Raw genomic sequence first — 23,742 nt, 5'->3', positions numbered from 1 at the left:
AAAAACATTTAAATAAACCCCATCGTACCAGAACTATTATTAATATTTTTATCATTAATATGCATTTATTTCCAACAATGACGTATCATCAATATTACTTACAAAAACAATGGTAGCTGCAGCATGTGCCCCTAATTCACGGTTTGCCTTTTTGATCCTGTCCAATTGTAAAGGCGTTGTACATGCAGCTCAGTGGTTCTGTTGGGGCGATAAGTTCTTCATCTAAGAACATACTCTCAAAGCATGTCAAATGTCCATGACTATTTATCATATCACAACCTGCATTTCAATATCCCCTACTTTTTTTTTAAGAGTATATTTGACCAGAAACGTGAAATGTGGCCGCCATTTTGAATAAATTGAATTATCCATGGTCAAAAATTCGTGTTCAGCGTCCAAAATGGCCACAAAAACCACAAGTCATTATTGGATAACTGCAATAACGCAGTGTTATTTACCAAATCGAATTCCACCTGTACACGGGACCTCGGTTTTTCGTCCCATCTGAACGACTAGACAGCTGTCGTCAGGCCCTCCGACCAAGTGGGTCGGATCATGCACCAAAATCAATAGTTGGCGTCCCTAGGCTGCAATGAATGCATATGTCAAGTTTCAAGATGATCCATATTCAGAATTGCGGCCTGTATGCGTTAAACAGATAAATTGGGGATGGTTCTGAACCTTGGGGTTGGGAGATGCACCAAAATCAAAACTAATAGAGGTCACCCTTAGGGTATAATGGATAAGTACGAACAGTTTCGAAACCATCCATTATGAATTGCGACCTGTAGGCGACAAACAAATGCACCAAAAACAATAGGGATCATCCTTAGGGTATAAGAAATAGGTATACAAAGTTTAAGAATATCTGTTAATAATTGCAGTCTGTAGCCGACAAACATACAAATACAAAAATTGGGCGTGGTTCTGTCCCTGGGGGCCGGGCATGCACCAAAACAATAGGGAATAAGTATGAACAGTTTTAAGACAATCCGTTAAGAATTGTGGATTGTAGGCGAGACACATTATGAGAGAGAGAAATGGGGTTTAACGTCCACTCGACACAAACTAGATCATTTCAATAATTCGCTTGCGAATAGGTGTCTTAGCAGTGGAGGACCCGGAGAAAATCCACGAGCTTGGCTAGGCGACCCTACTCCTTGTCGCGTACAACCGGGGAATCGAAACCACACCAGTTGACTCAATAACAGACCTTATGATACAAAGCGCACGCGCTAACATTCAGCTATCCAACCCGGCATACATATTATGAATGCGGACGTATAAAAATGAAATGGGATTTACCGTCCTACTGTTCTGCTCGGACTGGACTAACGAAGACTAGGCACCAAAAACAACAGGGATGACCCTTAGGGTTTAAGGAATAAGTATGAAATGTTTCAAGACGATCCGTCAAGAAATGCGACAGACACATTTGGGCGGGGTTCTGTCCCTGGGAATTGGGCATGCATTAAAAATACTAGAGGTCATCCTTTGGGTATAAGAAATAAGTACGAACTGGGCTAATGAAGACGGGCAAACACCATACAGTATGCCATGAGGGAAATTTTGCCAGGCAGCGGAGCTACAGCCTACTCTTATATCGAATTGCAACTGCGAAAGGGTCGTTTACATGTACGCCAATGTGTACACGGGATCTAGGTTTTTCGTCCCATCCGAACTACTATACATTGTACCTTGCCAGGCCCTTGATCCTACACCACTGACAAGGAGGAACCACGCCGGAAAATCCCGATGAACTCCAGATTAGCGAGTCAACGTCTTATTCACTGAGCCACTGTGGCACCCAATCACCCGAAGAGGCGTTTCACTTGTAATTTTTGCATTATCGATTTTTTTCCTTAAAAATTCCCATCAAACACAGAATGGACATTTAGTCTGAGCTGGCATTACAAAAGACAATAATGGTATTACTAATAATTTTATTAAAGGGGTATTTATATTACGACCAATAAACAGTTTCAAAACACTGTCTTAAAATAATAGCGATGCAATAAGTATATACAGACATTGAAGAGGGTGGTTATTTACCAGAATATTGAATATAAATCAGCACAATATTTAACAGCAACCTATCTACATCGTCACATTATCAAGTGAAACAGAAACCAACATTAAATTTTTTTATAAAATTATGTATAGTGACTGATAAAACTTTTCACAAAACAAGCAAGCAGTTTTAACCAGCGGCTGTCAGGCAGGATACACCCACATTTTGCAAGAGATGGATAGAAAACAAGCTAAAAACAAAAACGATTTTTTGTACAATCAGGGGCCATAATCCAGAAAGTTATGGCCTGAAATGCGCAAATATCAAAAAGTATCTGAGATTTTTGGAATATAAAGATATGATTTGGATAAACATTGTGACCTCTAGAGGGTCCATAACCTTTGTATTACATACTTAATGCACAATTTGCATACAAAGAGCGGCCATTTTGTCGAGCAGTTTCATTTCGAATTTCCCGAAATTCCAATTCAACCTTCATTATGATGGAATGGTGATATGTCTAAACGGTTTTTAAAATCCGAAAAATATTGTAACCTCTAGAGAATCCACAAGCTAAAAGAGTGATTTTTCGTAAAATCAGGGGCCATAATTCAGGAAGTTACAATCCGAAATGCGCGAATATCGACAGGAACCAAGATCTGTGGGATATAAACATACATTCCAAATCGGATGAAAATTGTGACCTCCAGAGGGTCCACAACCTTGATATACCATATTTTACACTATTTGCGTACAAGGGGCGGCCATTTTGTCCGGCAGTTTTGGTCCGATTTTCACAAAATTCGAACTCGACCTGCATTACGGTGGTGTAACGGTGATATAATCAAACGGTTTTTTAGATTGGATAATAATTGTGACCTCCAGAGAGACCACAAGCTAAAAAAAAAGGTGATTTGTCGTACAATCAGGGGCCACAATTCAAGAAGTTAGGATCAGATATGCGCAAGTATCGAAAGGATCCAAGATGTTTGGGTTATAAACTTGCATTTCAAGTTTCATCAAAATCGGTTTAAAATTGTGACCTATAGGGTCGACAGGCTAAAAACGTGATTTTTCGTGCAATCATGGGCCATAATCCGTGAAGTTTCGATCCGATACATTCCAATATCGACAGCAACCGAGATCTTTTGGAGATAAACCTATATTTCAAGTTTCGTCAAAATCGGATAAGAATTGTGACATGTAGGGTGTCCACAAACAATTGTGCACGTCCAAACGGACAGGGGCGACGAAAATATACGTCCACATGAAAATGTGGGCGTATAAAGTATAAGTGAATAGAGAAGAATAATATTTCAAAATAATAATCTGAAATAAATCAATATATAGCAATACAGCAGTAACATAAAATCAGTCCGTGAATTATTCTTTACACCTGTACATACGATTCAAATAACGATAACAAGAACAAAATTAAATATATTTTGGGGGAAAAAATTAAATTCTTGAAGCAGTAAGCATTGTCTATAACAAAAATAGAAGTAGGACAATATTTCTCCTTACAGGGAAAATATTAAATTTCATATACATGTTGTATAGTTAAACCTCAAGGACCTCTATACGTCATCTTTATTCGAGATTATATCAATTGTAAACCTGTTAATGGAAAGAAAAATCAATTATATAAAAAAAATGTCCTCATTTACTAGCTGACACCCATACAGTCAGTACGCTGCTTCAAATGCAACTTGCATTCACATATCGTCAGTATTGGCTAACCCAAAGAATTACCAAAATGTTCATTCGTAAATTTCAGAATACCGCCGACATTCGAGTATCCCGATTTACTGTGTATACGTTTCCCTTTGGTATTTCGTCCTGTATTTTTGCTACGACGGGGATTGAGAATTTATTCTTTGTGTAAATAATGGGTGTTCGTTTAGTGGACTTTTCATCGGGATTCTCAGTGGTCGCATATTCATTTTCTGTTACCAAAGTATTTTCAGTTTTGATGTTCTCGCCTGCTGTTATGCCCGAACTTGCATGTACAGGTGTTAAATAAGTAGAAGTTTCTTCAGGAAATAGTGTGTATTTGTTTTCTGTAGTAGGTGGCGTTTCTGTTTTGGCAATGTCGTTCAATCTAATACCATTTTTAATATCCACGGCATTCATATTTGTATATACAGAGGGTTTGAAATCTGTTTCGTCCAGTTTCATGGAGGTCGTATTTCCCGAAACATTTTCTTTTCTGCATATCTCAGATTGTTTATTTTCCCCATCAGACAACATAGTAGGCTTATTTACAATTGTACTTAGCGTTAAATAGGATGTATTGTTTTCTAACGGAATAGGTTTTGTGTATGAAGTTTCTACAAGTGGTACTTCCCCCATCTCTGTTGTCTCGGGCGTTACGTTTTTGTGTTCCAGATTAACCGGCCTTACTGGGGTTAGATAATATGTTTTCTCTGTGGCACTGATATCATCGATGGCACCTTGAAGGTCATTCCTGGGAGGGGGCAGTATAGGTGGTATATTCCGGTCATCAATGTTATCGTATATGTGATGTCTTGCGTTCAGGGATTTCTTATTACCATATTTATCAAACTTTCTTTTGTTGGACACTGAAGAGAAATAAAATACATCATATTGAACGATGATAGCAAATGATGCAAATCGTGACTTTGATTTACTTTATGAAGATATCATCACCCAGGATAAGATCAAATGGATAGTGTTTGATGGCAACTTTAAAAAAAAACACATGAGTGTATTATTATATAAACAGGTTTCTCTTTAATACCCGTATCGCGGTTTGAGTCTGTACCAGGTTTGGCTCGGTATCTTATTTTTTTTTTTTTTTTTTTTTTTGGGAGGGGGGGGGGGGATTTATTTACGTAAGAGCTACATTATCATTAGAGACTTTTGGCAAGCGTAAATTTCTGGTCCGTATCGCGTATCCGTGTGGATTTTGCGTATGACGTCATCGATGTGTGTATATTTCTCATACGTGATACGACACACGGATACGGCAGCACGTATCGAACAGCTTTTATACGGAAAGGTCCGTATAACATTGTCGTGTCCTTTTACCGTCTTTTTTGCTACTTTTAGACGCTGAATTGTTGTATCGTAGTGTTTTTTTTATGAATATTTGTGTATTCTAGAACACGAAGGTGTATATTTGATGTGATTTTAACCATGATGGTTGAACTACGTGCTAAATTTAGGGAGGCGGAACCTTGTAAATCTGTAAATGATTTTATTCTGTGGTAAAGGGGTATAAACTTTCTGAAATGATACATTAGTGAAACCAAAAATTGCAGTCGAGTCGAAGTCGAAGATTTTAAATAAGATTCAACATTAATTTTTTTTAATAGCTCGGCTCTAATAGGCACTTGACTAGTACTGATGGTGATCTTGGTAGATATCTGCCATCATGCTGTAATAGAACTAAGCTCAGCTGATCGACGCACACGTACGCGACACGAAAATCTGCCAAAACTCTTAAACTACAATGACGCAACGTATCACGTATACGATACGGATACGTGATACGGATGGGACAATTCCGCTTGCCAAAAGTCTCTATTGGTATGTATCCGCGTAAGTTTCGAATTTAGAGTGGGTTTATTGTCAATTTAACCATTTAACCATGCTCAAATAATTAGAATATTAGTTACGAAAGAGCTACATGTATATTAGCCTTGGAATGTTTGCGCGTAAGTGGATTTAATAATAAAAATAACAATTGAAAAAGAGTAAAATATATATAAATAAATATGAAATAAAACATCAATAAATGATTTTTACCAATAATGAACAGTTGGTTTGCCGAAAAGCTCTTTAGCAGAGTCTTTCAAACAAATAATAAAAATAAACTAACGAGATCAATTCTCGGTCGTTATAAAATAGTTTCTATTTGAAAGTGAGAACCAAATAGATCTAATATAGATGGAGATTCGTAAAGGAAATCTTAGAGAAAAAAAAAGAAATATAAATAGAAAGCAGTCGGACATTTAATTTAAAACATAAAATTGAAATTTCAAGCAATATCTCTTAGGTGATATCACTATATATATAGATATGGTTGTTACCAAACGGGTGATAAAATCTGTGGAATGCATTATGTCGATCAAATCAATTTTTGAACTTGCTTAAATCATCAGTGTAGGTGCCCCAGAGAATTACAGAGTGGTTCCAAGAATTTTCCTACAATGATATATCGATATTCAGCCGCGGGAGCACAGATCCCTGATAAACGGCTAGGGAGACTTGTGACACACTATCACCAGGGCTTTCGGTAATTTTTCACAGATGATTAGCAGCACTGCTAATCAAAAAGTCCAATTTTGCCAAATTTGATTAGCAAATTTAAAAATTGATTAGCAGTTTTTCAGTTTCAAATCAACATAAAACACCTAAATAACAAGATTATTTTAATTTTAATTGATAGCAAATGATTAGATTTCATTCTTAAGATTTTTTTAGAATGTTAGCACTTCTACAGCTAGCTGTGAACATTTCTGAATGAATGTAGACTTTTGTTAGGCCTTATGTCTGAAGCCAATTCTTGGCAGTGGCTGCTTATTTCTTCGTTAGAAAACAATTTCGTCTGCTTTTTATCGTGTGTTATTATTTTTGTTCAATCGGAAGCACGCGGTATTTTACGAATAATCTCGATTAACTAGACGCACGCGATATAAACAATAATAGTTTACGGGAATTCTTACTTTGATTTCTCACTTTACAATACGTTTACACGTATTTATTTTTTATATTTTATTTACAATACGTGGGGGATACACTGAATTTATTTTTTTTCAAATTGAATACTGATATAATTACTCGAAATTGACATGTCTCGCAACGTGAGTGGTACTACTTGATTCCCTATTTCCGGTTTAATAGTCCCGATTCATAGAGTTATGTCCCTTTATTATATAGTATCATGAATTGAGTCTGGGTAGTTCGAGAAGAAAATGTCACACGGAGAATTCCGTTTTGTTTATAAAATTTATTTGATATTTTATACGCGTTGAAAGTGTTGAGAAATGTGGATAAATCTTTGTTTCAATATCCAAAATGACAGGCATATTAATGATTCGCAGTTACTGCGAATCAAAAACGTTAGATTTTAATTTTTGATTAGCAACGGACAAAATATGTATCGCAAATTGCGCTGCGATACTGGTTGTCGGCAGCCCTGACTATCACGGTACTGAACCTACGACCGCAAAGAAGACATGCATAAAATCCACAGCACATCTCTCTATACTACTAGGTCCCCATCTCAGATAACGATAATAAATACCGCAAAACTGTTTGAAAGAAAACACGTTTCTTGAAAACAAAAGTTAGCAAAGGAATAGTGTCTTAAGTTTCGTTAAAAAACACTTCTGTAATTTTTAGACTAAGTACGGTTTTTCCATCTCTATCCACTTCTGCAATAGGTTGTTTAATTTGCACAAGGAGTCCCGATTTTTCATCCTACCTCAACAGGCGTTGCCATTGAAAAATGAAAATCGAGCTTTACAAATCCCACAGATTCATTACTGACTTATGTGATTCCCCTCCTGAAGTCAGTAACCAAACCGACCGCCTACCGGGTCCCACAATGCAGAAAGATAAATGCTAGAATATAAATACTTACTAGAAACCAATTTTATTATAATCAGTGTGACCAACAGGATAACTATAACTGCCATTATATAGGGAATTAATTCTTTCAGTGGTTGTTGTAGCCAATGATTATTATTGGCTTCTGTTGTTGAACTGTCTGGAACAGCCATGGTTGTTTTATACAATTCATCATTATGCGTTGATTTTGATGTTACTGGTTTTGGTGAGGATTTTATTGTTCGTTGTATGGTTGTTGTTCGTTCTGTAGTAGTAGTTGTTTGTTTTGTAGTAGTTTTTGATAGCGTTGTTAATGGCACTGTGGTTGTATTTGGGGTTATGAATCTCTTCGTTGCGTTTGTACTTGCTGGCACTGTGGTATCTACAAGTATTTTCAGAATAAATATATTATTTTCAAAATAAATATATTAAAAAATGGCTATGTTTAGGATGAGAGCGCACCTCTTTAATATGATATTGCCAACCTTTACTAATACTATTTGGAAAACCTATTTAATTACCTTTTAGATATCATATATAGTTGGATGCTCAGAATTTTGTGCGATGATCCGAATTTGAACTTCGAAAAGTCTATCTTTACATTTCAAATATTGAAAAATTGACTATATTCAGGTTGAGAGCGTGCCCCTTTGATATGATTGTGCCAATCTTTACGAAAAATATTTGGAAAGCACATTAATTATACCTTTCAGGATATATTTAGTTGGATCATCAGAATTTTGTACGATGATCCGAACTTTGACACGGAATATGAATTACGGTCTTTCCCTATAGAATATTGAAAAATTGGCAGTGTTCAGGTTTAGAGCGCGCCCCTTTTATATGTTTCTGATCTTTATTCTGAATAGGTTGCCAGCTGATCGGTCGAATCTGCAGCTAGACGAATAGGTTGCTTATTGTGTTCGTTCAAGCTCGACAGACGAATATTTGGGAGATAAAAATTCGCCCGGCTTTGGACAGCAAAACCGACCTTCTTAGCGGGATGGTCTGACGGCAAGAAATTCAAAAGCGAAAAATAAAAGTCAGATAGTAAGTGATATAATATATATATTTCCCAACTAACCTGTGACAACTAATCTAGACTGTGTGCTAGTGTGTCTAAAACTACCACATGTCCATATACCTTGATATGCCATATCAACATTTTTAATATGTAATATACCGCCATTTGCTGTCACATAACACACAGATTTATCTCTTTTCCATAACAATTTATTACCGTTGACTATTTTACAAATCTGTGTGTCTCCCAAAAAGAATTTAACTGTCCCGTCTGCGTCACCATGGTCACAGCAAAGACAAGTTTCTCCACCAACCACAACGTTGGGTGGCGTGATGTTGAGTTGAACTCTTCCGGCTGTTCGAAAAGAAATAAATTGAGAATACATAAAAATAATATGCCTACAACTAAAATTTGTGAAATCTTCGTTTGAATGTAACTTAATTCCTAGAATCCTAAAATAAATCAATATAAATTAACCAGCTATATGAGAACTTAAATCCGACGTGGTATCAATTGTTATAGAAAACTAAAGGACAATATTGGTGCCAGTCATTATCACATATGTGATAGAGATGGTTAAACACATTCCAAATATAATTTTAACATAGAGATCATTGCTACGATAGCTGAGTAAAACAGGTTTCCTGAATCGGAAGTGACGAACGCCAAAGGAAAAAACGAGCCATCTCTCTATATAACTGACTGATGTGACGAGTGATAACGGATATACGGGCGAATTTCTGCTCACTAATAATTCCCTTCCATGGGTTCTTTTACGTGCACACATGTGTACACGGGCGGATCTGGGTTTTTCGCCCCATTCGTGAACTTCTCTTGTCAATCTACATGCACCACCACTAACCAGTAGGAATGAGCTTTGAAAATCCCTATGGTTCTGCTCTGTCCGAGCCAGGATCCGAACTACATGTACATTATAGTTGGGAGGCCAGTTCACTGCCCATGCGACTACCGCGACCCCACAATTGGAGGATAGTATGCCATTAAATGTTTACATATTTTGTGAGACAACATGTCAGACGATCTATATTTATAAGATTGTCTATTCACTTTCATCAAACTTCATAAAATATTTCTCTCGCGTATGGTGTACAGTCGTTTTGCCCTTCATTCCTCCGCCCCTATCATTATGTATACATGTATATGGGGGCATATTTAGATATATATATAATATTGTCAATATAAATCCCCCTTTGAATATATTCATCCTAAAATGTTATACGAGTACTAAACATATTACCTTCTAATATGTGGCTTTCACACTGAAAAATAAAATTGTACATATTGCGTTATAATTATATAATTACGATGGGCAGATGCACAAATCTGATTTGATGATAGCATCATCAATGGACGGAAACCAACTTTGCAGTGACAATCGGAAAATTGGGTGCTCGGTATATCGGACGTTAAAAATGTGACACAAATTTAAAAACCTGCTTGCAAATTTGCGCCAAGCTGCTCTTAGAATACTTTGCATACGGTATGGTAGAAGTTTTAATATGTAATGAAAACTTCATAAAATCTATTAATATCAAAATCTGGGGATAATATAAGATTAATTTTCGTAAAAGACCCGATAAAATTAATAAAATTAATAAAATGAAATTATTGTTGTGTTTGACCTCTTGGATGTTGGCAGTTCAATACACAAACTAAAACAGGAACTCTACCAACTGCACTCGACACAAACTAGGTCATTTCGGGACTAACAAATGCTTTAATTCTATTTCAATAATTCGCTTGCGCGTAGGGGTCTTTGCAGTGGGAGGACCCGGAGAAAACCCACGCCAGTTGACTCAATGACAGACCGTATGATACAAAGCACGCGCTAATCATTTGGCCATTCAATCCCCTGCTGCTATAGTACAGTAGACAAATAATATGGAACTATGAAAACATTAATGCACAATGAGAGATAATCATTTAGAAACGATCAAAGGGGTTGAGAAGCCATAAGGGTTGGTTAGTAATCAACTACATGTATATACAAAGAAAAAATACAATATAAGGACAGCTAAAATAGGTAGATTTATGATGTAGTGGTGAGTATACGTACACAGAGGGAACCAACTATTAGAGAAAAACATGATATTAATATTGGTTTCACCCAGAATCGGCTATGTTTTGGTTTCATAAATCTTTTAATATTGAGTACGTGAGATATAACTTCTCTATAATGTATGTGAACCTAATAATTAGATATAATATATTATACCCATACTTTTTCTCGACTCTTTGATGAAAATGGGAGGGTATACACCGATACACGACCACTTTTGACGGCCACTTTTGAAAAGTGGCCGTGTATCAGTTGAAAAGGGACAAAAATAACAAAATCATGATTTACATATTTATTTGAACATCTACAACCCGTTTTGAACATGTTATGGTAAAAGAGTCATCATTTTCAACTGTCTCAGCACTTTTCGAATGTGCGTCACTCTCAATCAGATTCTTACATTTTGTCTCACATTTCTTTACATTTTGATATCTAGTCGCACTTTCACATTTTGTCGCACTTTCACATTTTGTCGCAGCTTCTGCACATCCGCAGCACATAATCCAAATATTTTACTATTATAAATTAATCTCTTGGCATTTTCAACACTAAAAACTTTCACATTTTGTCGCGATTTATGCTCATCCGCAGCACGTAATCCAAATATATTACTAGTATAAATTAATCCATTGGCATTTTCTACACTACAAACTTGAGAACTCTACAATTCCAACTCGTCTTCATTTAATGGCTGTTCTTGTTTTTGTCTGTCAGTGGATGTCAATACCTCGCGAAGTTAATGAATTGATCTGTGCGGAAATTAGCAAATGTACCTTGCTTATCAAAAAAGTTAAAATCCAATCTTTTGTACTGATCTCGAAGTGTCACCATATTCCTATGCAATTGGTATTTTTCCTCGTGTCTGGCAGCATTCGACTCATCTGCGTGGCTTTAATTTCTTGTTCTGTGAAGGATCGGGCTTCTAAATCTTAGCGATCATTGAAATCTCTTGCAGAACTGATATTCTCGGTCTTAGAAATATATATCTGTGACATTATAAAGTAGGATTCTTCGACGAATTCCCGCATTCATTTCTGCCAGGATGTTGGCAAAACAACAAGGAATGGCTACATGTATTGTACAAAATGATTGGATGACGTTTGCGTTTCTCAACCAATCAATATCCCTGTTATGAACATTTTCCCTGACCTGATTTAAACCGTGAAATGCACGTGCGGTGTACTGACATCATTTACCTGAGTAGAAATAAGCGTTTGCGATGAGATAATTGGGGGGCTCTAAATGGGAAACTTTGATAAATTTGTGAAATGAAAAATGCTTTTGAAATTGGGAAAAATAGAAAAAATCTCTATTTCTCGAAAAAGTATTTAGTATAAGTCAGTTATATACCTTGTTTTCTCGGTGTATCTCGAAGCCCCACTCAAAAAAGAGACGGTGTATCAACCCACACACCTTGAAAACAAGGTATATAACTAATACATATAATGATATTATTAATTTAAAGGCAAAAAATCTACAACAGTCTTACATAATTGCAGAGAATTGTGTCATGTGCATTTTCATTTCAAACTAAATGTCATTGACATTTTTATGACGATAATGATGTAGCCTATCCTCAAAATATCTAGACATCATTCTTTATCTAGGGCAAAAGAAAGTCGACAGTTCTTTCAAACCGGCTTTCGCTATATATTTCGAAACCCAAAATTGAAAGATGCATTATGTAAGAGCTGAGAGAGAGAGAAATGGGGTTTAACGTCCACTCGACACAAACTAGGTCATTTCGGGACTAACATATGATTTAATTTTATTTAAATATTTCGCTTGCGCGTAGGGGTCTTTAGCAGTGGGAGGAAACCGGAGGACCCGGAGAAAACCCACGAGGTTGGACAGGCGACCCTACTCCTTGCCACGTACAACCGGGGATTCGAAACCACGCCAGTCGACTCAATGACAGACTTTATGATACAGCGCGCGCACGCTAACCATTCAGCCATCCAACCCCCCAATGTAAGAGCTAACTCTGCCTATAGCAAGTCTTTTTTCTAGCTCCAAACGTTACAGAAATAAATAAATAAAACAACTTCTATTAATTCCACGCTTTATTTAGATCATGTTTCAGTCCAGCAATTTGTCCTACCAGTATGGACTATTCCATTGGGAAAACAAGTTACATAATATATGGTTTATAGTATACCCCATTGAAATGCACTGATTTAGACCCAGAACAAAATGGGTTTACCGCTTTTAATTTTCATTAATAATACATAATGATGTACTCACTTCACATCCATAAGAAATTCTCAAAATTGATAGTTGAAGTAAAGCGAAGAGTAATAACTCCATTTTAGTCTCCAATAATAAATATGTCATTCAATCCATGAGTAGGTTGTAATAGTACATCAATAATATACTCGTTTCACATCCATACGCAAATCTACAAATTGATATACTTGAAATAACGCGAAGACAAAAATTTCCACTTGATCTACAATAATAAATATGTCTTAATTTGTTTCCTGTTTTAACATTTTAATTCTTATGACAAATAATAAAGAACATCCGGTCTCCTAGATCTTGTCACCGAGAGTAAAAATTTCCGTGTTACTCATCCCCATTTAAACGCCGTGATAATGTCTTATTTACGGCTACACATGGTACACTATTTTCAACACATCATCACAGTTTGCATGGACAGGCCAAGCGGAGTAGGGGGGGCTTTAGCCCCCCCCCCCCCCCAATATTTTGGCCGCAAGTACCCTTTTCTCCAGTTTGTTGCACGCAAGTAACTATTCTATTAAAAACAAAAAGGCTTGAATTTAAAGGAGCTAAATCGCTATCATTTGGGACCTAGAAATTGACAAAAGTGGGTCGCAACGCCTATAATACTGTAGTATGAATGTATATAAACTGATTTACATTCAATGGTTTCCGTTTTTACTCCAATTTCAAATCAGTTATGTTCGGCGAAATAAGCCAGCAGTCTCAAGTGAGTGCAAATTTCTAGCGCCTGGTTATTCCAGTCTACATACGCCGTTTGATTTGGTGCAATGTGTCTAGCCTCGTCCCTCGAGTCTCTTGATACAACTGGGACTGAAGCGCATTACGGTACACGATTCGTGTACCAGTGGTAAAATGTTTATTTTGTCTTAAATATTGGATATCAAAAGCCCATCTTTTTCCGGTAAGATCACAACATGAATGTTGATTTAATTTGACAAATAAATCGTGTTTTCAATGTTGAAGATTTTGGATGATATTGAGTTAGAGACTTAGCTACTTTAACATAGAAGTGGGTAGAAGTGAGACTTCTAGAACGTAGACTTTCAGGAGAAGAAACCGCAGCTATGCTCTATACTGTTCCCAGGGTTAGGGTTTGCGCTAGGCCTGTTGACATCTCGTGACATTGGCGAAATCTGCAGGTGGCCTTAATATTTAGATCTAAACTGAATATTATATGCTTTTAGGGGAGCGGCCATTTTGTCGGGCAGTTCGGTCTCATTTTCAGGAAATGTGAACTCAACCCTAATTATGGTGTAACGGTGATATATTCGAATGCCTTTTAAATCGGATAACAATTGTAACCTCTACAGGGACCACAAGCTAAAAACGCGATTTTTCGTACAATCAGGGGCTATAATCCAGAAAGTTACAATCAGATATGCGCGAATATGCGAAAGGAACCAAACATACATTTCAAGTTTCATCCAAAATGGATGAAAATTGTGACCTCTAGAGTGTCGATAAGCTAAAAATGTCATTTTTCGTACAACCAGAGGTCATAACCCATAACGTTATGGTCCAATACATGCCAATTTCAAAAGAAAACGAGATCTTTGGGTGCTAGACCTATATTTCAAGTCTCGTCAATTTCGGATAAAAAAATTTGACCTGCTATAATTGAATGTTTTTTTTACAATCAAAAAAAAAACTGTTACTTCTACAGGGTCCACGGTTCGTAAAATCAGGGGCCATAATCCAGGAAGTGACGGTCCTATATACGCCAATATCGAAAGGAACGGAGATTTTTCGGTAATAAACGTACATTGTAAGTTTCATCATGCATTATGCATATATTTCTCAAGTTCAGCATCACAGGATTAAACCACCATAGATTGTGTTTTTATGATAAAGCCCTGTTTATACAGAGTGCGACTTTTGAGCAGTTGGAACCCGAACGCGGAAAACCGTCGACGGCTTTCGTGATGGCTTGTCTTTTTCTAGCTGTGAGAGATAAATTTTGTCATTTGCCATCATGGCACAGGTGGAATCAGACACAGACGAGATCTTGGCACTGTATTTGTACATAAAACAACAAAGGGAGAGAAAGAGGCGAACATCAGAGACGAATCACATTCCTTTCGATTTCAATGATCATTTCTTCGGTCTTGTCCATTCTGCTTTTGCGGGGTTGGATGGCCGAATGGTTAGCACGCACGCGCTGTATCATGAGGCCTGTCATTCAGTCAACTGGCGTGGTTTCGAATCCTCGGTTGTACGTGACAAGGAGTAGGGTTGGCTGTCCAACCTCTTGGGTTTTCTCCGGGTCCTCCGGTTTCCTCTCACTGCTAAAGACCCCTAGGCGCAAGCGAATTATTGAAATAAAATTAAAACCATATATTAGTCCCGAAATGACCTAGTCTGTGTCGAGTGGACGTTAAACCCAATTTCTCTCTCTCTCCATTCTGCTTTTACAAGTAGACTGTGAATATTGCACACTAGTGGGAACGATCAGGCCTAGCGGTTTCTATTCGTGGAAATGATGTCATGGGAAGTGCCCGCTGATTGGTTCATTGGGAAAAACTTCTGAAAAATTCGCTCGGGAGGCAATCAAGGCGGTCGTTCGCGCAAACCAATATTTGTTCGGGTCCAGGTTCGCGCTCTGTATGAACGGAGCCCTCTAAAAATGACTAGAGCATTCCAGGACGAAAAGCGGCGTTCGCGCTCTGTATAAACCTCCTTTAAAGCAGGAATTTCATATTTTCTAAGAATGTCAAAACATAATTATTTCTATGTCTTTTGCTCAATAGGTTATCAACTCACTATTATACGACCCTGGGCATTATTTCCCACCCTTAAAAATCATTGACACAGGAAATAATAACAATTACCTCCCTTGTTTTCCTATTGCCTCCATGCATTAGCTACCCTCAAACGTTGGAATTTGAAGTTGAAAATGATATTTTTGCCAATTTCTCAGCTGGCAATATTGAATTATAGGATTAATAGGATTATTCTTTAACAAGGTAGGACGGTTTATGGATACCATCTATTTTAAGGCTTTATTTTAATAAATTTTAAAAATATAACTTAAAAATAAGAAATTGTAGCTTTAAGGGAGTTAAAAATGAAATAAAATTTCACTTCATTGCTGAGATTTTTTTGAAGCCAGAAATCGCTTAGAAAGCGTCTCCGATGATCTAGATCTCCAAGAGCTTCCGGGGCCTAGGCGGCCCCTGCTGGACCCTCGCCTAAGGATCTACGATGGTAGCCCCCCCCCCAAATCAAGAATTGCTTCCGCCGGCCCTGAATGGAAATAAGTAATTATGTTACAAATATAGTGAAGAGTGGAACGCTGAAATTTTAATCTTAACTTACCGAACAGTTTTTCTGTTTTTTCGAGGCGACGTGAAATAACGCGCGTGTTCTAATTCTGGTTTGGCGGCCATTTTAAAATGAACCGAAATTTCGCGAAAGTAGTCGGGTTTTATCAAATCATGTAATTATGCGGTAAGGTTTCACCTTTATATCAATGGCAATTGTTAAGCTATGTGCAGTACAGTTTGGGGTCAGTGTAATTGGAATTAAGTGAGTTATAGGCAAGTAACATTTTTGTAGTCAATATACAAATGACTATACAAAACTTGCTCAAAGCAGGGCCATAGACATATTGATGAAGTAATGGCCCGGGAAATCCCTCTCTGACCATTTCTGGATTGACTTCTGATACTTGAGTTTTTGAGGGAGTGTGTATATTCTTCCCGTTCAATCAAATCTATCATAAGTACAGCAACATGGCAGCCCTTCGTTTAATCTGGAGTCTTCCCTGAAACTTTGGACAGTGATTTAAGGTATTGTTCGTCTCCAAACAGTATTATTTACATTGTATCCATTTTGATAGCCTCGTTTCTCGCGCAATTACGTTTTCTGCAATATTCTAATATGCACTGGTTAATTGGGCGTAAATTTCGTAAGTATGTAAACATATGTGGTCCAATTTGGAGATCTGTTTAAAGCCTAATGAAATTGTTACGCGGTTAGCTATTGATTGTTAATCGGACTATTGGCCAGTCGTAATTTAGAACAGAAATTTGCTTCCATTAGAACAGTGTTAAGTGGGATTAGGTCTAATCAAACAAAACACTGCGAGGAGTATGGGTCATAGAACGATCCACTACATTTGGCTGGAGCAAGACGGAAAACATCAACAATGGAATCATTTCTAATAAAATGATAGTGAAGAATTTGATTTACCAAATAATGGGTTCAGTGTGATAAAGATAGTCACGCAAAGCGCGGAAATACACCCACGCAGCAGCCCTATCTTAACGGAAGCTTAATGGAAAGGAAAACTTGGATGTTGGGCAAATTTGATGACTCCGGAACGGATAGTCGTGTAATCCTATAGGATTAATTTTAGTTCTATGAACGGTGCCCTGTTTAATATATTGAAGCGGTTAAACAAATGGGTGACAACGAGAAATAGACTGAGTAGGTATTTTGCAAGATTCAAGTTTCTCAGACTTACAGACATTTTCGGCCACCATCAATTGCTGAAAGTAGGTTACTATCGCCCAGACGTCTCCGTGCACAGCTTAGTCCAAATAATGTTGACGTAAAACGGCCCCCATACGAAACACCTGCCCAAAAATGGTAATTTTCCTGCCCTAATAGCTGACACATCTATACTTTCTATACAAGGAAGGAAGAGCTGGGTTAAATTTCCCTACAGATCTCAGAAAGACGTTCCCACATTCTCCTCGGCTGAAAGGCTTGGAAACAGATCATTTAAAGATTCTAAGAGAGACATCATTCGGAGTTCCTATAGGAACATCATACCCACAGCCTCCTCAGCTTACAGACCGAGGGAGATCATCGTGTAGACTTAGAAAGAAGAGCGTGACGCCGCAAAATCCAAGCTAGGGAATAGAGAACTTATATTTAGCTTATATTTAATGTCATACCTGTGTGTGTAGTTTCCTGTATATAACCATTGTATTATGGATGTTATAAAGATATAAAAACATAGTTAACCAACAAAGTATTCCAGAGTCAATTGGTCCTTGAAGTTTTATACACAACGTGGAGGTCAGAGTTAATTCATATATTTAAAAACACCGTAGGTTCATCCTCTCGTGACCCCAATGCTTCCCACAGCAAATTCGATGACCCGGAACGGAAAGTCACAGAACGCTTAATATCGACAGGGTTCATCCTATCGTGGCCCCAATACTTCCCACCTAATTTGAAACAAATCCGGGAAGAAATTTAGTCTCTATCGCGTCCACAAGATTTTCGACAAAGGGTGGGTAACTTTGAAACGAAAAGTCGCAGAACGCTGAATATCGATAGGGTTTGTCCTCTCATGGCCACAATGCTTTTCACCAAATTCGAAAACTGTCGCGTTCACATGGTTTTCGGAAAAGGGGATGCAACTCTAATATGACAGGGGTTTAGCTGTGCGCGAATAAAGCATATTCCTGAAGCAATGGCCCGAGAAATCCCTGTTGTTTAATCATACGAAACACCCATGCGAGGAGTATGAAATAAATTAATATTCTTGTTTCGCAGTAATTGTATTGTTCGTAAATTTGTCTTTCTCTCCTATTACAATCATTTACTTTCTCAAGTATAGAAACCCCAAGCTGAGTCACAGAAAACCGATAGATCTCCATATGAGGAAGATTTTAAAATGTTTTTGCTACGATATATATGGGTAAAATAAAACAACTCGTACTACTTCGTAACAATGTCTCAAAACAGGAAATATTTGTTCATATCCGGGGTAGAAAATGAAAGTCACGCGCTTTTTAAAATCTGAATTGTGCTTCCCTACAATGGATTTCGAGGAATCGAAACAGTCATAATTTATCGAAGTGACTACAAAAAAAATATTAGGAAACAAGAGCATCGCTAACGCTGCAATATACGTCCACATTCCTGTGTTTGTTTTGCCAAATTTACAGATTAACTGTTAACAAAAAGTGGATGTGACACCGCCCTAGCGGATCGGGGCATGCACCAAAATAAATAGTTGCTGTCTTTACGGTATAAGGAATAAATATGCAAAGTTTCAAGATGATCCATTCAGAATTGCAGCCTGTAGACAATAAACACAGAAAGAGCTGGGGCAATCAATAGTTGCCGCCCTTAGGGTATAAAGAATAAGTATACCAAGTTTCAAGATAATCCATTCAGAATTATGGCCTTCAGACGCTAAACACATTGGGCCTGAATCTGCCCCTGGGGTCGGGACATGCACCGAAATCAATAGTTCCCACCTTTAGGCTATAAGGGATACATATGCCAAGTTCCAAACTGATCTATTCAGAACTGCGGCCTGTATACGATATTAACAAAAATTGGGCGTGGCTCTGTACCTGGAATACATATAAGGAATCCATATGCAAAGTTCCGAGACGATGCATCAAGCATTGTGGCCTGTAGGCAACACAAAGACACACAAAGAAAAATGGGTGTGGCTCTGCCCCTGGGGGTCGGGAATTTACCCAAAAACAATAAGGATCATCTTTAGGGTGTAAGAAATAGGTATGCAAAGTTTCAAAAGGATCTGTTAAGAATTGCGGCTTGTAGGCGAAACACAGACACACAAAAAATGGGCGTGGCCTCCTAGGGCGTCGTGCATGCACCAAAATTAATAGAGGTTATCCTTAGGATATAAGGAATAAGCATGAAAAGTTTTTAAAACGATCGATTAAGAATTGCGGTCTGTAGGCGACACACAAAATGAAAATGGGCGTGGCTCTGCCCCTGGGGGTCTGGCATGCACGAAAATAATGATGATCCTTTGGGTATAAGGAATAAGTTAGAAATGGTTCCACTACGGATGTTTTCCGTCTTACTCCAGCCACAGTAGTGGATCGTTCTATATAGCTCCCTTAATTTCCCCATAAATTGACCCCAAACTGTACTGCACATAGCTTAACATATAATAAACCGTAGTAACGTAGTAAAACTGTCTTAGAAGGGAAGCGCTTGGCGGGGTTAACGCGTGCGATATTTGGCGAGATTTCACCTGGGTGGTGTCATTGCTTCGAAAATGTAGAACTCATTACCACAAAGAAAAACTGTCCGGTAACTATTTTAGTGGTCCAGTCTTCACTACTTGTGATAGAATTACTTATTTCAATACAAACTGTAATGATATGTGTTGACAATTATGCGTTTGAAGCTATTTGTACTTGCGTAAGGCCTCTTAGACTATATCCATTAGCGCGATAATATTGTAGCTAGGAATAAGTAGGCAAAGTTTGAAGTGGATCCGTTAAAGGACAATATTGGTGTCAGTCATTATCACATATGTGATGGAACTCTTTAACACGTTCCAAATATAATTTTAACACAGAGATCATTGCTACGATAGATGCGTAATGAAGGTTTCTACAAAAGGAACTGACGAACACAAAAGGAAAACACGAGTTAGCCTTCTATATAACTGACTGAAGTGTCGAGTCATAACAGATACACGGGCCAATTTCTGTACACTAACAATTCCTTCGAAGACCAAAAGCTGTTATGTGAGACCAAACCAATAGGGATCATCCTTAGAAATAAGTATGTAGAGTCCCAAGACGATCAGTTAAACATGCATTATGCAAGAGCTAAATCTGCAAGTTTTAATTTAGGCTTCAGATGTTATAGAAATTATAAATTAGATCTTTATTTAAACAACAAGACCAAAATCAACTCTGTAGACCCACGGATGGCTCGGCTACAGCTCAGATTTAAATAGGATTTCACTAATTGATTAAATCAAATAAGGGGTAACCTGATGAAAATACGTCAGTTAGATCGAGGCTAAATGATAAAGTGTACTTAGCGAGGCCGCTGTAAAGCGTTTCGGTATGCCATTCAAAACTTTACTTGATAATCGAGATATGTAGGTGGAGTTAACGCCTGTCAATCAAACGATCAGCGAAGGTGAAGACACAATTCGCTACCATTTCTAGGCAAATATTACAACGATGATAACTAGGTTCAGAATAAAGTAATTTGACTGAATTTTTCAATATATTCTTCTTTCATCATCTACTTTTGAACTGTTATAGCAAGAATGGCCAACTCTCTATACAAATCTCCCATAATGTATCTTAAACATGCATTATGCAAGAGCTAAATCTGATTATTGCAAGTCTCAATTTAGGCTTCAGATGTTATAGAAATTATAAATTAGATCTTTATTTAAACAACAAGAACAAAATCAACTCTGTAGACCCACGGATGGCTCGGCTACAGCTCGGATTTAAATAGGATTTCACTAATTGATTAAATCAAATAAGGGGTAACCTGATGAAAATACGTCAGTTAGATCGAGGCTAAATGATAGAGTGTACTTAGCGAGGCCGCTGTAAAGCGTTTCGGTATGCCATTCAAAACTTTACTTGATAATCGAGATATGTAGGTGGAGTTAACGCCTGTCAATCAAACGATCAGCGAAGGTGAAGACACAATTCGCTACCATTTCTAGGCAAATATTACAACGATGATAACTATGTTCAGAATAAAGTAATTTGACTGAATTTTTCAATATATTCTTCTTTCATCATCTACTTTTGAACTGTTATAGCAAGAATGGCCAACTCTCTATAAAAATCTCCCATAATGTATCTTTAATGTTTTCGACTAAAATCGTCGATTTAGGACTTCAAATGTGGGCTAAATAGTGTTCCTTTTTCAAGGGAAACTAATATATTGCAGACAGATATGTTTCTCGGAATTGGTTTATGGAAGGAAGCACGAAACAACTTACGGAAAATGGACTGAATAATATACAATAACTTAGGTAAAATGGGTAGAAATAACCTTACTTCATATTGACCATTTGTTTATGTGACGTTCTTTTTTTAAAACAATTTTAGCGATTAACTTACAATATGAAATAAAGTTGTCAAACATCTATATCGTACCACATGTGATTGGGTCACTCGATATATTTTATAATAAACAAGTAGTTAAATATTTGTAAATGTTGAGCGCAGATTTCACTTCGCGGACATATTACCTCCGGGAAATGCGCGAATCTCTGTCTACTCTCCGTTGACTATAATCTGCGCGCGCGGAGTTAAGTCTTAAATGGATTATCGCGATGTCGAAGCGACTGTAAAATAAAGCTATTTCACACACGATAATCTGCCTAATCCTACTCGGTATTCACCATGGATCACTGCGTTAGTTTTGTTCGTTTTATAATGAATTTATGACCGTCATTATACTGGTACAAGTACGAGAAAGACGATACGGAAAGAAACGTGTGAGAGAACTTGGGTGTTTGTATTTGAGTAGGATACAGTCCACAATTTTAATGGATCGTCTTTAAACTTGGGATACTTATCTTTTAAATGACAGTACAGAATTCAGAAACACGTAGGCTACATTGCACTTCGCAAAATTATTTAAAAATGTCAACTATACTAAGCAGCAAAAGAAACGTCAGGTTGGTATGTTACTCTGAATGGACGCATTGCATAACACTTGCCAAATGTTTTTATTGTATATTTGTGACCACATCTCCAACTTCACCTGAGCAATAAGGCTCCTTCCCAAACACAGAATTTGACCCAAGAAATGTTCTCAAAAACGCACATATAAACACTTTCGACCAAATGAACACAGGAATATTATTCCTTCAACCACAATCACAAAAATTACACTAAATTAGATCATCCCACTTTAAGGACATCGCAACCTTAATAAACAGCATGAATTGCAAGACAAGGAATACAAAACAATATGATTATCTATCCGCTAAATCTGACTGCCGACAACGACATTTCTATACGCTACCAAAAATACATACAAATCCGGAAACAGAATGGTTCAAACCTAATAAATTACCCAAGGGACGCCCAATAATACCAGGCCGTCATGGCAGCGAGTCATACAACATATCACAATATAAACCATTTCTTATTACCCTACCTTAAAGACACCAACGATTTTATTAACTAAACCAAACGGTTAAGAGTCCCTTAGCACACCATCGACGTACAGCTAGAGCATGTACACGAACATCGATAATAACACGGGTATGGAAGCAGTTAGGAAAGCACTTCTTAGGAACCCGCAAGCATCCAGACCGGACGAAGAAATATTCAAATTACTCACATCTGTCTGAGGAGGAATGACGCAATACGAAGCCAACGACCAACGTGCCCATATCAGTATGGGCGCCCCATAAATCCGAGTGACATTGGTTGGGCGCCCACGACGAGATTGGTTTTATGGGCGCCTCGCCAAACATGTCGTTATATATGAGCCCCCCACCCCCCCAACGGTAAGGCGCATCATAACGAATCACACGATTAACACCACAACTTCACTGATCCGGAGGGGTGCGCATAATGACATGATTGGCGGGGCGCCTTATAATGACAATATAAAATATAATGATTGTCGGGCTGTACATAATGCATAGTGCCGACTTAGATTGGTTGGGCGCCCACGATTTGATCGATGGGGTGCCTCATACCGGAGGGGCGCCCATAATGCCAAGAGTGGTGGGCCGTCCACTGTACATAATGCATAATAATGCAGGGTGAGATTTATTGGGCGCCCACGGCTTGATCAATGGGGTGCCTCATCCCGGAGGGGCGCATATAATGCCAAATGAGATTGGTTAATCTTCAAAGTTCAAACAAGTCGCACTCTAACCCGATTCCGAACTTTTCGTATTCCTTCCTTCAAATTTTGATAATGTTCATATCAAAATATCATAATACGCCAATATCGCAAATTCAGTCTCAAAATTTAAATTTTCCGTCATTTTCATAGTTCCTCTCCTCGGGTGCAAGCCCTATTTTCCAGAATCTTCTGAAATATGGGTTTATCTCCTTAAGATCTCGGTTCCTT

The 23,742-nt window shown here is 37.7% G+C and overlaps 1 protein-coding gene across 2 annotated transcripts; it reads right to left on the bottom strand.

Moving 5' to 3' along the window:
- Positions 1–1,926: 1,926 nt before the first annotated feature.
- Positions 1,927–13,145, bottom strand: LOC126821518 (uncharacterized). Of its 2 annotated transcripts, none has more exons than XM_050549964.2 (5): positions 12,937–13,145; positions 9,871–9,892; positions 8,673–8,966; positions 7,623–7,970; positions 1,927–4,593 (listed from the first exon to the last, which is right to left on the bottom strand). In XM_050549964.2, exons 1-5 carry the CDS (start codon positions 13,024–13,026, stop codon positions 3,785–3,787), a joined length of 1,563 nt encoding a protein of 520 aa, XP_050405921.1. In that variant the 5' UTR covers positions 13,027–13,145; the 3' UTR covers positions 1,927–3,784. The 2 variants fall into 2 exon arrangements, with proteins under 2 accessions (XP_050405921.1, XP_050405922.1); XM_050549965.2 differs by having other exon boundaries at positions 8,829–8,966.
- Between the last annotated feature and the right edge of the window lie 10,597 nt (positions 13,146–23,742).

This window comes from Patella vulgata, chromosome 5 (assembly GCF_932274485.2).
Source record: "Patella vulgata chromosome 5, xgPatVulg1.2, whole genome shotgun sequence".
Taxonomy (NCBI): Eukaryota; Metazoa; Mollusca; class Gastropoda; family Patellidae; genus Patella; species Patella vulgata.
The sequence above is the reverse complement of the archived record's forward strand: the minus strand, read 5'-3'. Positions and strand labels throughout refer to the sequence as shown.

Coding starts and splice junctions, on each gene's coding strand:
- LOC126821518 (XM_050549964.2), bottom strand. CDS start 13,026: ATGACATATTTATTATTGGAGACTAAAATGGAGTTATTACTCTTCGCT. Junction 8,967..9,870: donor TGAAAGCCACATATTAGAAG/GTAATATGTTTA, acceptor CTTTTCGAACAG/CCGGAAGAGTTCAACTCAAC. Junction 7,971..8,672: donor GTCTAGATTAGTTGTCACAG/GTTAGTTGGGAA, acceptor AAATACTTGTAG/ATACCACAGTGCCAGCAAGT.